Consider the following 15,697-nt stretch of genomic DNA (forward strand, 5'->3'; position numbering starts at 1 on the left):
AAAGTTGTGATCTTAATATTTTTCACAAAAACTAAGCAGTACCAAAATATTGACAGATCCTTTGTAGGATGTAGGTTGCGCTAGGTTAAAAAGAGACATTATTGCATGTTATATCAGTCAACAAAGAAAAATGTTAAAGTGATCCAGTTTTTCTTGCTCTGATGTGAATATAATTAGAGAGGAAGGAAGCTTACACTCCTCGCGAAGCATATTTATCCGTTAACTTCAATAGTAATAAACTCCATGCGGTTTCCACTCCAACGCGCAATGGTCAGTTTTTATCACTCTTTAATTTCTGGCTTTCTCGTTTCCTAAATCAAAGCCCAACACTTTCCCTTCCCCTTCACTTTCCTTTATCCTGCTTTGAGTGCTTCTTTGTCTGTGTTCAATGGCGTCTACTTCCTCCCCTGCTCAAAAATCTGAGATTGAGACTACAAATGCTTTTAATGGAATTGCTGCGCCATCTGCTTCTTCACTAACATTCAAGAAGTTTCCCTGCTCTATATTTATCAATCATCGTGGACCTGACGTGAAAGAGACGCTGGCCAAATCTATCTACCATGCTCTCCATGTGAGGGGAATCGGGTTATTTTTTGATTCAGAAGAGCTTGTGTTGGGAGACAACATTCCTACAGCATTGCAAAAAGAAATGAGTAGTGCTTCCCTTCACATAGCAATTTTCTCTCCCACCTATGCACAATCGGCGTGGTGTCTTGCTGAGCTATCCTTTATACTCCAAACAGGCAAACCCCTCATTGCTGTTTTCTACGGCGTTCATCCCGCGGAAGTGAGATGGGTGGAGAAAGGAGCGTTCGCGGAAGCCTTTGCTAAGCATGAAGGAAAAGGCAGATACAGTGAATAGAAGCTCAACGAGTGGAAGAGGGCACTTCACAACGTTTCACTACACAAGGGGCAAATCATCATCGATAGCAACGAGTAAGCAACACTTGTTGTCCTCGCATTGTCCATCCTACCATTACTTTGTTATGTACTTTTATAATTTTCCGTTATTTAGCATTGACATGATCAGCATTACTTGTATAGTTACTTCTATACTATTTATTGATTTATTTATTTTACTTCAGCAAATAATAGCAAATCCATACCGTAGAATATTTGGTTAAATTAAGATGTTGGTGTACATTATTGAATTCTACAATCGAATAAATCTTTGTAATTGGTATAAATATATATAATCAAAATGTTATATAATTTTTAGAGAAAAATTAACATGTTTTAAATTTGATTTATTCACATTTTTTAGAATAGAAAGATTTATTATATGTATAATTTATTTATAAACTATTTAGTAAAAAAAACTGATTCGGTATTGTTTAATAATGTTTCTCTTAGACTTTTGAAAAATAATCCATATAGGTGAACTGAGGATGAGGAGTGACATAAGTTGAATATTGTGAGTAGGATATTGGAAGAAATGGAAATTCATCAGGAAACATAGAAAAATGTGTTGCAAGTCTTCAAGATGCTGTGGAGAATTTTGTAAAACTTGTAGATGAATCTGAATTTATGGAGCATCTTAATGTTCAACTTGTGGAAATTTTTGTAAAACTTGTAGATGAATCTGAATTTATGGAGCATCTTAATGTTCAACTTGTAGAGACTTGTACAGTGAAAAATGTTTAAATGTAAATAGTGTAACGATTTTGGAATATGGAAGATGTAATGGCTCTAACGGTGCAGTCCAATTGGGATTGTCTCTTCCTCAAGCTTGTCTTTTTGCTCTCCACTGGATATAAACCAAAGAATATGTAAAAAAAATCTTGATGCTGCTACTCATCAGCTTAAAGAGTGAATGTAGTCCAGCAAAACTGGATTTTGTCTTTTTTCTCCACATTTTATTTGGCATAGTTTTGTGTTTTATTTTATTTTCAACATTTTCTTTTTAGCTCAACACTTGTATAAGAGTTGATTAAGCTTGTTTTGATTTTTTGGAGATTAGTAAAGATTTATAGGCTCCACTATGGATGAGGTATCTAAGAGGAAAATTGTAAAAAAATTCTAAGCAGAACTTTAGGCTATAGAAAGTGCAGATGAGTTTTTGCTTATAAAGGAGGATTTGCAACCTGCATTGCTCGACAAAGAAAAAGGAAAATGTGCTATATGGGATGAGGACTAGGACAAATGGATTTTAAACTAGGACAAACGATTTTTCTTGCACTCTCAAGAAATGTCTTATTTTCTGGTTTAAGAGAGAAGACAATAGGAGAGTTGGTTGAGGGATTATCATCATTATATCAAATACCTTCGTTATTATAGTCAAGAAGCTATACAATTTGAAAATGAAAGAAATGGGAGTGATGTCAAATCATCTAAATTAGTTTAATACATTAGTTACTAAGCTGGTTTTAGTTGTTATACCTTTAGATGATGAAATAAAAATCATTGTACTATAATATTCAATTTTGAATAGCTAGGAAGGTAGTAATGGTTTTGAGTGCTTCAATAGAAGTCAAGAATAAGCTAAAATTTGATGAATTTGTAGACAAATTTCTTAGCAAAGACATGCAAAAAAAGAACCAAGAATCTTCATCCCATGATGTTCTCACAGCTATGAGTACAAGCAATATAGGTAATAGAAGAGGCAATTCAAATAATCATTCAAGGTTTAGAGGAAGAAATGGCACATAATAGTTTTGTGGTTAACTAGGGCACACAAAGAAGAAGTGTTAGAACTACAAAAAAGGCTCAAAACAAAGGAATTAATGGTGGTGTACCTACTACAATGTTTAATGATGATGCAATTTTGGTACTTCCAGCTCGTGATGTGAATACTAGTTCATGGGTTCTTGATTCTAGTGCCTCATTTAATACTATACCATGTCAAAGTGCACTCACAAATGACACCGAAGATATGTTTGGTAAAGTTTTTATTTTTTATAACAAAAAATGTGACATTGTAGGTAAAGGGGATTTTTTTTTTTTTATCACTAAAATAAGGAAGTAAATAGATTTTGAAAGATGTTAGGAATGGTCCTACACTTATGTGTAATCTGATTTTTATGAGTTGTATAGACAAGACTACAATATAAATTTTGATCTTGATTCTTGGAAAAAGGAAAAAGGAAAAAGAGACTTAGTCGTATGAGGAAAAAGGATCTTGAAGTAATGCTTCAAACAGCCCAACTTTTGAGTCTTAAATTAGTTGATTTGGAGCAATGAAAACATTGTCTTTATGAAAATAAAAAGAGAAGTAGCTTTGTAATGATGGGTCATGAGAAGAAACCTTCTCCACTACAACTTGTGCCTTCTAATATTTTTGGTCCTATGGAGATAACTTAAGTGGTGGTGCAAATTATTTTATAACTTTTATTCATGACTACACTTGTAAAGTTCAGATTTACATGTTGAATAAGAAATTATAAGTATTTTCAAAATTTGAATATTTTAAGGCTATGTTCGAAAATTAGATTTACAAGAAAACTAAATTCCTATTAAATCATAATGGTGGTGAGTTTTTCTAGCTTCAGAGTTTCATATTTTTTCTATAGATCATGATATAAGATGTATTACAATAGTTTTTTATACACCTCAAGAGAATGGTGTAGCTAAGAGGTTGAATCAGACTATCTTGAAAAGATCTTGATGTATGTTATCTAATGTTGGTTTGGGAAAGGAATTTTAGGCTGAGACATGTATTACAACTATTTAATTAATTAATTGAGATCCTTCATTTGATCTTGATTTGATATACTAGAGGAATGGTGGCTTGGGTTCAAATGATTTTATTTAATCTTTTTCAAGTGTTTGAATGTGATGAGTATGTTCACATTCCAAAAGAGAAGAGAACTAAATTGGATTTGAAGTCCAAAATTTGCATATTCTTGGAGTATGGTGAGGACTAATTTGGCTTTCATTTGTGAGATTTGATTTCTCATAAAGTGATCCATAGTTAAGATGCTATCTTCAATGACAAATCAATTTTAGATTTACAAAAATTGAATACCACTTGTCATGATTACTTTAAATATAATTTGTTTGATAATAGAACCCATTCTATTTCAAAAGGCCAAGTTCAACATGGAAAGTTTATTAGTTTTTCTTCTATTATTACATTCTCCAAGACTCCTATAGTTACCCCAACTGTCACTCATGAATTAATGCAGCAACATAATGAGTCTATGGTTTCATGTTTTCCACTGATCACTAACTCCTATCACATCACTTTACAACCTGAGGCAGAAGGCCTTGATATGTCATTATCTTTTTTTGAGACCACCCTATTATTACCACATGTGACCCCTTCCTTGTTTGACCACCCTCTCCAACACGCATACAGCTTCAAACATCTCCTGCATGCAATTCTATGACTGAATACGACCCGAATCTCTTACAACTCATGTGCCTATGGTTCACTCTCACCAATTAATGAACACACCCTCTGTTATGTTTGATCGCTACTTGGGAGAAGACATCCCTGTGCTAAGTCATTCTACTCCTGCGTTGACCGAACCTGCCAATGATTCTTAATCTATTAAACATGATGGTTCCTCTCCTATTCATATCCCATAGTAGACACACAACCACGTGGATAAAGTTCAACCCGTACTTTCGTTCCTGTCGCTCTATGGGATTCAACAATAATCAATTTTTGGGGGCTCAACACACAATGACCAACAATAAGTTATGAAACATGGGACCAGTAATGTCCCATGCATCTCTTCAATTCAAATTCCAAAGAACCAGCCAGACACTATACATATTGATACTTCTATTGGAAATACATGCAGTGACTCCAATTTTTGTGATGCATAGAAACTGAATCGAATACAAATTAATGATAGTGAACAAGATATTTAGCTGCAAAGATCTACTCGAGAGAGAAAACATCGAAGGAAATTTGATGACCATGAGCTATTATTCTCTTTATGTTTTGATCAAGTATAGCCAAAAACATTTAAACAATTATGCAATGATACAAATTTAGACCAGATGCAATGAAAGAAGAATTAGAGTATTTAAGAGCCAATGAAACATGGGATTTGCTTCCACTTCCAGCAAATGATAAGGCTTTGAAAAATAAATGGGCATATCAAAAAAAGAGAAAGATGGATGAAAGGCCAGTTTAGTGGTGAAGGGATTTTCCGAACAAAAGGATGTTGATTATAATGAGATTTTCTCTCCTGTTCTTTTTTGAGCATAGAAATAGCTTGGCATCTTGACGTAGAAATAATGTTCCTAGATTGTGATATTGAAGAAGAGTTATATATGGAGCACCCGGAAGGATTCATTGAACGGGAAAATGGGCATTTATTTGCAGATTGAAGAGTTTATATGGATTGAAGGAGGCTCGGTGAAATGGTATTTGAAATTTGATAAATTCATGACTCAGCTAAATATTACTTGTTGCGAATCAGACTTCATGCATTTATTACAAAAAAGCTTACAATTAGTGAGTTTGTGACTCTTTTACATTTATTCTCTCTGTTTTGTTTTTATGAAAAGAGTTGTGCATAATTAGAAATTATTTTTTCTTGTATGAAAACTCTATAAGTACAAGGCATTGGTGTACAGAACTAAGAATGAGAGAATTGTTTGAAGAGGGTGGTTATGCTACTGAAATTATTCTTGATTTAGATATCACAGTTGATTACTCTTAGAAAGTTGAGGCTCTGAAGATTGTATTATGACTTTGTTTCTATTAATATAATTGGGTTTGGCTTAGGAGTTCTGGGTTTTTTCCACAATGTTTTCCCACATATATCTGGTTTTTATTTGTGTAATCCATTTCCTGTATGTGTTTATTTAGATTGCAATAATTATAAGATTTGTGAGATAAATTTTAGTATCATCTTTCCTAATAGATTTAACATTTCAAAGTCTTTTAACACTTTGAATTCCTTTAAGAACAAACCATATGAATTGTTTATATAATGCCATGTGAAAATAGAGATACGTGATAGCAACTTCTACAACAACATTAACCTACAATTTTTTGAACAGTTATTTTCATTCAGAAATTTGATTGAGAAATAATTAATTTAAATTAAAGAAAATTTAAATGAAAAAGTGAGACATCTTAGTATGATGCTTTATTTCCTTTGCCAGCGCTCTTTCCAATAAATGCACTATTTAGATTTAATGAGAACAAAATATTAGTCTCCAATTATACATGGATGGCTAATAAATTCTATTGAATTAAGATGTTCATGTTTTGTATAGCCTAAAAATTGTTTTTAATAAAATATTATAATTTCAACAAGATTTTATAAAATTTTATATTTAGTTATGTTTTTTCTAATTATGCCGAGAGGCGTTCTATACAATGACAGCACAAATGTCCAACACGAGAATATGCCAAGATTCTTTGTCAGTAAAAAAGAATTCGGAGTGGTTACAAACTTCCAAATTAAATATTAAAAAAAAAATTCCAAAATAATAGCTAACCGAAATAATAGGAAGCGAAATGGAGGCCGAAATAATAGGCCTGAAAAAGTAGGGCCTGAAAAAGTAGGACCCGAAAAAATAGGGGTGAAATAATTTCAATATGATTTTTTTTTTTGTTAAATATAATTTTGCACGCACATTCATTCTCTTTTTTTGCGGGGAGTAGGAAAATTTGAAACAAATTCGTGGAATGTGAAGAGACGTCTGTTGGGGGATATGAGGAGCCTCTTAAAAGTTATAAAACCAAGGCTCCTCATTTCATTTTCATTTTATGTTTTTGCAGGAAGAAAGAGGTGGAGATTATTGGAGGATTAGATTGGAGTTTTTGAACAGGAATAGATTAAAGTTTTGGAGTAATTTTTTTGCTGGTGAGATTTCTATTTTCTATTTAGATTTAGATGTAGACATAGATTCAGATTCAAAATTAGTTTTAATATTCTACTTTGATTTAGATTTCAATTTCAATTAGTTCCATTTAGATTTCTAGAATTATATTCGAAATTGTTTACGCTTACATTTAATAGTTTAATCTTGTTACGCCGAGAGGCGTTCTATACAATGACAGCACAAATGTCCAACACGAGAATATGCCAAGATTCTTTGTCAGTAAAAAAGAATTCGGAGCGGTTACAAACTTCCAAATTAAATATTAAAAAAAAATTCCCAAAATAATAGCTAACCGAAATAATAGGAAGCCAAATGGAGGCCGAAATAATAGGCCTGAAAAAGTAGGGCCTGAAAAAGTAGGACCCGAAAAAATAGGGGTGAAATAATTTCAATATGATTTTTTTTTTTTGTTAAATATAATTTTGCATGCACATTCATTCTCTTTTTTTGCGAGGAGTAGGAAAATTTGAAACAAATTCGTGGAATGTGAAGAGACGTCTGTTGGGGGATATGAGGAGCCTCTTAAAAGTTATAAAACCAAGGCTCCTCATTTCATTTTCATTTTATGTTTTTGCAGGAAGAAAGAGGTGGAGATTATTGGAGGATTAGATTGGAGTTTTTGAACAGGAATAGATTAAAGTTTTGGAGTAATTTTTTTGCTGGTGAAATTTCTATTTTCTATTTAGATTTAGATGTAGACATAGATTCAGATTCAAAATTAGTTTTAATATTCTACTTTGATTTAGATTTCAATTTCAATTAGTTCCATTTAGATTTCTAGAATTATATTCGAAATTGTTTACGCTTACATTTAATAGTTTAATCTTGCATGTTTGATTTAGATTTAAATTTGCATTCAAAATCTTTTGAGTTATATGTTTTATAATACTTTTCATTTGCATATTTTAAAAGTGCACGTTTCAAATTAGTTTTAGATTTGCATGTTTCATATTAGTTTTAGATTTACATATTTCAAAATAGTTTTAGTTTGCATGTTTTAGATTTGAATGTTTCATAATAGTTTTACATTTGCATGTTTTAGATTTGAATGTTTCATAATAGTTTTACATTTGCATGTTTCAAAGTATAATTTTATCATTTATGTGGATGACAATGTCACCATATCAATAAAATTTATATTTTATTAAAGATAATGATTTATTTAAAGTACACAAATCATATATTTAGTATATATTTTATCATTATTAGATTGTAAAATATAGAAAAATTCTCCAAATAATAGTTGGCCAAAATCATATGAAGCCAAATGAATGCTAAAATAATAGGGCTTGATAAAAGGGGCCAAAAATAGGGCCCGAAAAAATAAGGCCAAAAAAATAGGGCTGAAATAATTTCATTAAATTTTTAAATATATAATATTTTCTTTTTGTTAAATTTATTTTTGCATGCACATTCATGCTTATTTTTCGTGGGGAGTGGGGGAATTTGAAAAAAATTCATGGAATGTCAAAAGACATCTATTGGGGGATATGAGGAGTCTCTCATGGGTTATAAAACAAATGCTCCACATTTCATTTTCATTTTGTGTTTTTATAGCGAGGAAGAGGTGGAGATTATTGGAGTGGATTAGAGTTTTTGAAGAGGAGTAGATTAAAGTTTTGGAGTAATTTTTTCAATGTGAGATTTCTATTTTTAATTTAGTTTTGCATTTAGATTTAGATTTAGTTATGTATTTAGATTTAAATGTAGACTTAATTTCAAAATTATTTATAGTTTGGCCTTGCATGGTTGATTTAGATATAGAATTCAAATTGAATAAAAATCTATTTGATTTAGATATTTGATAATACATTTCATTTGCACATTTTTAAAGTGCATGTTTCAATTTAGAATAATATTTGCATGTTTCATATTATTTTTATATTTTCATATTTCAAAATGGTTTTGGTTTTATGTTTTAGATTTGTATGTTTCATAATAGTTTTATATTTGCATGTTTCAAAATATTTCTGTTTTTCATGTTTCATAATTAAATTTTATCATTAAATTTTATTTAAATATTTTTCACAGTATATATAATTTTTTATTAATATTTATGTTTGTAATGTTTGAAAAGTGGAAGACAATGCCACCATATTTCAAGCATTACAATCAAACTATTTCATTTGAAATGGTTTTGATTTTTATTTATGTTATTTTAAAAATTATTCATTTGAAAGAATTTGTGTTAATTATGAATACTTTTTTATTCTGATAATTTCTATATGTTGGTGTTTGTTTATAAGTTTGCAGGTTACTATTTGAGTTATGGATGCCTTGAACAAAGAATCAAACATTATTTGATACTAGCCTGACTACTTCAATAAACTCAAATGATTTCTTTGAGACCGAGTTTGACAAATGCCTACAAATAATTAAAGAGATGTGCACAACTATAATTAAAGTTATGGAGAATGCAATATTTTCAATTGACTATGTTGGGGAAATAGAAGTAATGCATATGAAAGATGCATAAAAATTCATATGTGACACATCTACAAAAGTGGATGGGTTTCCCTCAATGATGAAAGAAGTCTTTCATGATCATTGTTCAAACAAAAGAATCCTAATCATTGAAGAATGTGACATGTATTTAAGCCATTACAAAGATTTTTATTTTTTGTATATGGTTCATTCTTCTCTCCAATTTTAGAATTTTACTTCTAATTAGTTGTATTGGTAGTTTTGTTTCCACATTGTTCTATGTAACTTTCACGAAGAAGAGAACAAGAAAAAATAAATTTATTATTGTACAGAATATTTCTTTAATGGATCTGGCTACTAAATATGTTAATTAAGAAAGAAAATTATAAGTCTAAATAGATGTCCTTAATGATAAGTATATTTATTGATTACAATTCTTAATCATTGCAATAAAAATTGCATTAGCGTTATTAAAAATTCAACAATATATAATATTTTCACATTATCATGTAGAAATAATTTCCATAAAATTGATTCTTATATATTATTTCACACTTTTTATATCATCTAAATAGTTGTGTTGGGACTTATAATTTCCCTTTCATAAATTTAAAGGTTTGCACTATTTGAGTCATTTTGTATAACATATATCCCAAATTTGACCATAGTTGTAGTCCAAATACCCCAACACTACACCTAAATCTCATACTTCCCTTAACCGTGTCCCTTATCTTAGTGTAACATTTAACCACTTGCTAACGTTAACCATAACATTGAGTGTCATATAAATGAAACTGTAAACCTTGGATCCTAACCCTAACTCTTACTCTATATATGATTGTACTAAGCATTTAGTAAATTATATACCTTAACCTAACCCTTTATGTACTAGAAACTAGAAATAATATTATATTTTTTATAACTGGAAATATATATATATATATATATATATAGAGAGAGAGAGAGAGAGAGAGATTAGGGGGTGTATCTAAAGAGACAAAGAGAGATAGATTAGGGGGTGTATCGAGAGAGAGAGAGAGAGAGAGAGAGAGAGAGAGAGAGAGAGAGATTAGGAGGTGTATCTGGAGAGCATAGAGGGAGGGAGAGATTAGGAGGTATATCTAGAGAGCAAGATGAGAGAGATAAGGGGGTGTATCTAGAGATTACAAAGAGGGATTAGGGGTTGTATCTAGAGACTAGAGACAAAGAGAGATTAGAGGGTGTATTTAGATAGGGGAATATATTACTAGGTGTAGTTAGAGTAGGGAGAGAGAGGGGGGGAGGGAGAGAGAGAGAGAGAGAGAGAGAGAGAGAGAGAGAGAGAGAGAGAGGATGGGAGAGGGAGGGATTACATTATTAAAAAGATTAATAACTTGTATCACAATAGCACTAATCATGGGACTATAATAGAACTAACCCACATAAAAATTTAACCTGACAATTACCCTAACACTAAAATAAACTATAATAATAGCACTAACATCAACTATAATATGATTAATAACCTAGAAATAACCTTAACTTCACTAATAACACAAATCCTAACTCTAACTCTAAATCTAACCCTAACCCTAACCCTAGCCCTAACCTTAACCCTAACCCTAACTCTAACTCTAATTCTACCCTTGACCCTAAACTTAACTCTTTATAACCCTAACTCTATACCTAATTCTTACCCTAACCCTAAGCCTTACTATAACCCTAATCCTAACTATTATTCTAACTCTAATGCTAATTCTAACCCTAAACCTAACCCTAATTTTAACCCATATTCAAACTCTAACCCTAACTTTAACTCCCACTCTATCTCTAACCCTAACCCTACCCCTAATTCTAACCCTAACACTAACTCTAACTCTAACCCTAACTATAATTATAACTCTAACTCTAATTGTAACCCTAACCCTAACACTAACCCTAACCCCAACCCCAACCCTACCCCTCATCCTAACCCTAACACTATATATAGTGCTAATCCTAACCCTAACAGTATATTTAACTCTAACCCTAACAATACTTCTAATCCTAACCCCAACCCTAAATCTAACCCTAACTCTAACCCTAAATCTAACCCTAACTCCAACTCTATCTCCAATTTTAATTGTAACTCTAACTTGATCCCTAACTCTAACTCTAATTCTAACCCTAACCCTAGCCTTAGTTCTAGCCCTAATTCTAACATTAACACTAATGCTAACACTAACATTAATTATAACCCTAACCCTAATGCCAACCCTAACTCTAACTGTAACCCTTGTGCTAACCCTAACCCTAATTTTGACCCTAACTCTATCTCTAACCCTTCTTCTAACTCTAATTCTAACTCTAACTCTAGCTCAAACCCTGACTCTAAATCTAACCCTAACCCTAACCCTAATTCTAACCGTATCTTTATTTGTAACTTTAATTCTAGCCCTAACACTAATTCTTACCCTTACCCTAACCCTAAATCTAACTCAATCTCTAACCCTAATTATATTTGTAACCCTAATTCTAACCCTAACCCTAATCCTAACTCTAACTCTAACTATAGCTCTAATTCTACCCCTAAGCCTAACCTAGATATCCCTAACTCTAATCCTAATTCTAACCCTAATCCCAATTCTAGCCCTTACCCTAACCTAATTTTAACCCTAACTATAACTCTAATCCTAACTGTAACTCTAACAATAACTCTAATTCTCACCCTAACCCTAACCCTAACCCTAACCCTAACCCTAACACTAATTCTAACCCTAACTCTAACTCTAATGCTCATTCTAATCCTAACCCTAATTCTAACCCTAAATCTATCTCTATCTCTTACCCTGACTCTAACTCTAACTTTATCTCTAATTCTAACTCTAATTGTATCCCTAACCCTAACATTAACCCTAACCCTGACTCTAACTCTAAACCTACCCCTAATTCTAACCCTAACAATAAATATAACTCTAACTCCAACCCTAACCCTAATTAAATCCTAATCCCAACCCTAACTATAACCCTAACCCTAAATCTAACTAGGTAACTCTAACCCTAACCCTAACTCCAACTCTATCTCTAAGTTTAACTCTAACTTGAACTGGGACTCTAACTCTAATTCTAACCCTAACCCTAATCTTTTCCCCAATTCTAACCCTAGATCTAACTCTAACTCTAACTCTTATACTAACACTAACACTATCACTGCCTCTAATTTTAACTCTAACTCTAATTGTAACCCTAACCCTAATGCTAGCCCTAATGCTAACCATAACCCTAACACTAACCCTAACCCTAACTCTAACCCCAATTCTAACCCTAACATTATTTCTAACCCTAAATATAACCCTAACCCTAACTCTAACTCTAACTCTAACCCTAAGTGTTTTTATATCCCTAACCCTAACTATATTTGTAACCCTAATTCTAATCCTCGCCCTAATTCTTACCCTCACCCTAACCCTAACTCTAACTCTAATCCTAACTATATCTATAACCCTAATTCTAACCCTAACCCTAATCCTAATTCTAACTCTAATTCTAAACGTAACCCTAACTCTAACCCTAACCCTAATTCTAGCCCTCACCCTAACAATAGCTCTAATTGTAACCTTAACCCTAACAATAACCCTAAATCTAATCCTAACTCTAATTCAAACCCTATCCTTCACCCTAATTTTAATCCTAACTCTAACTCTAACCCTAACCCTAACCTTTACACTATCCCTAACCCTAATTCTAACCTTAACCTTAACCTTAACTCTAACTCTAACCCTAACCCTAACACTAACACTAACACTAACCTAAACCATAAACATAACTCTACCCCTTACTCTAACCCTAAATCTAACTCTACCATAATTGGACTCTAACCATAACCCTAACTCTAACTTTAATCCTATCTCAAACCCTAACCCTGACCATAACTCTAACCTTAACCTTGACTCAAACCCTAACCCTAACCCTATCCCTATCCCCGCTATAACCCTAACCATAACCATATCGATAACTCTAACCCTAACCTTAACCATGAGTATTACTCTAACCCTAACCTTGACCATAAACATAACTCTACTCTTAACTCTAACCCTAATTCTAACTCTACCATAATTGGACTCTAACCCTAACTATAAGCATAACTCTAACCCTAACCTTAACCATGAGCATAACTCTAACTGTAGATCTGACTCTACCATAATTAGACTCTAACCCTAACCCTAACTTTAATTTTAATCTTGACTAACACCCTAACCCTAACTCTGACCTTAAACTTGATTCAAACACTAACCCTAACCCTAATCCTAGCCTTACTATAATCCTAACCTTAATCATAACCATAATCATAACTCTAACCCTAACATTAACCATGACCATAACTCTAACCCTAACCTTAACCATAAGCATAACTCTAATATGAACCTTAACCATAACTCTAACAATAACCATAACCATGTAACTCTATCCCTAACCTTAACCATAGCTCAAACCCTAACCCTAACTTCAAACCTAATCCTAATGCTAACCCTAACCCTAATTCTATCCCTAAGGTTAACATTAAATGTAATGGTAACTTTGTCCCTAACCATATATCTACCTATGACTATAATATTTTACATTACAATATCCCAAAAATAAAATATTTTTTTATATCTAAATTAAACTCCTTATATTAAATTTAAAAAAAAATTGACTCATACCCTAACCCTAACCCTAACCCTATCCCCACTATAACCCTAATTATAACCATAATGATAACTCTAACCCTAACCTTAACCATGACCATTACTCTAACCCTGACCTTAACCATAAACATAACTCTACCCCTAACTCTAACCCTAACCCTAACCCTAACTGTAACTCTAACTCTTTCTCTAACTTTAATTCTCCCCCTAACCCTAACCTTAACCCTTTATAATCCTAAATCTAATGCTAATTCTAACCCTAACCCTAATCCTAATCCTAGCCCTAACTCTTACCCTAACCCTAAATCTAATCAGGTAACTTTAACCTTAACCCTAATCTAACCTTGATCACAACTCTATCTCTAACTTTAACTCTAACTCTAACTTGAACCCTAACTCTAACTCTAATTCTAACTCTAACTCTTATATGAAAACTAACACTAACACTACCTGTAATTTTAACTCTAACTCCAATTGTAACCCTAACCCTAATACTAATCCTAACCATAACCCTAACACTAACCCTAACCCTAACCCTAATACTAACCCTAACCATAACCCTAACACTAACCATAACCCTATCTCTAACACTAATTCCAATCCTAACCTTAATTCTAACCCTAAATATAACCCTAACTCTAACTCTAACTCTAACTCCAACCCTTATTCGAACTCTAATTCTAACTCTATCTCTAACCCTAACCCTAACTATTATTCTAACCCTAACTATATTTGTAGCCCTAATTCTAACCCTCACCCTAATTCTTACCCTTATCCTAACCCTAACTCTATATCTATTCTTAACTATATTTCTAACCCTAATTCTAACCCTAACCCTAATCCCAACTCTAACTCTAATTTAAAACCTAACCCTACCCCTAACTCTAACTCTAACCCTAACTATAACTCTAACCCTAACAAGAACCCTAATTCTAATTCAAACCCTATCCCTTACCCTAATTTTTGTCCTAATGCTAACTGTAACTTTAACTCTAACCCTAACCCTAACCTTAACACTAACCCTAACCTTAATTCTAACCTTAACCCTAACCTTAACTCTAACACTAACCCTAACCCTAACTTTAACACTAACCTTAACCATAAACATTAATTTGTCCCTAACTCTAACCCTAAATCTAACTCTACCATAATTGGACTCTAACCATAACCCTAACCCTAACTTTAATCTTGGCTTAAAACTTTTCCCTAACCATAACTCTAGAACATTAATCCTTACTCAAGCCCTAACCCAAACCCTAACCATAACCATAAGTCTAACCCTACCTTAACCATGAGCATAACTCTAACCCTAAACTTAACCATAAACATAACTATATGCCTAACTCTAACCCTAAATCTAACTCTACCATAACTAGACTCTAACCCTGACCCTAACCCTAACTTTAATCCTAACTAAAACCCTAACCCTAATCCTAAACCTAACCTTAACCCCGACTCAAATCCTAACCCTATCCCTACAATAACCCTAACTCGAGCCTTATAATAACCCTAACCCTAACCCTAACCTTAACCATGAGCATAACTCTAACCCTAAATCTAACACTACCATAATTGGACTCTAACCCTAACCCTAACCCTTACTTTAATCTTGACTCAAACCCTAACCTTCACTCTAACCTTAACCTTGACTCAAACCCTAACTCTAGCCTTACTATAACACTAACCCTATCCATAACCATAACTCTAACCCTAACCTTAACTATGACCATAACTCTAACCCTAACCTTAACCATAAACATAACTCTAATCCAAACCTTAACCATAACCATAACTCTAACCCTAACCTTAACCATAAACATAACTCTAACCCAAAC

The 15,697-nt window shown here is 32.6% G+C and overlaps 1 protein-coding gene across 1 annotated transcript; it reads left to right on the top strand.

Annotated features, from left to right (window-relative positions):
- Positions 1–388: 388 nt before the first annotated feature.
- On the top strand, positions 389–862 carry LOC149546222 (putative 2' cyclic ADP-D-ribose synthase BdTIR). Its single transcript, XM_089793910.1, has one exon. It carries the CDS (start codon positions 389–391, stop codon positions 860–862), a length of 474 nt encoding a protein of 157 aa, XP_089650036.1.
- Positions 863–15,697: the final 14,835 nt, after the last annotated feature.

Source organism: Cupressus sempervirens, chromosome 7 (genome assembly GCF_028749045.1).
Source record: "Cupressus sempervirens isolate cs-2001-9-10 chromosome 7, ASM2874904v1, whole genome shotgun sequence".
NCBI classification, from domain to species: Eukaryota; Viridiplantae; Streptophyta; class Pinopsida; order Cupressales; family Cupressaceae; genus Cupressus; species Cupressus sempervirens.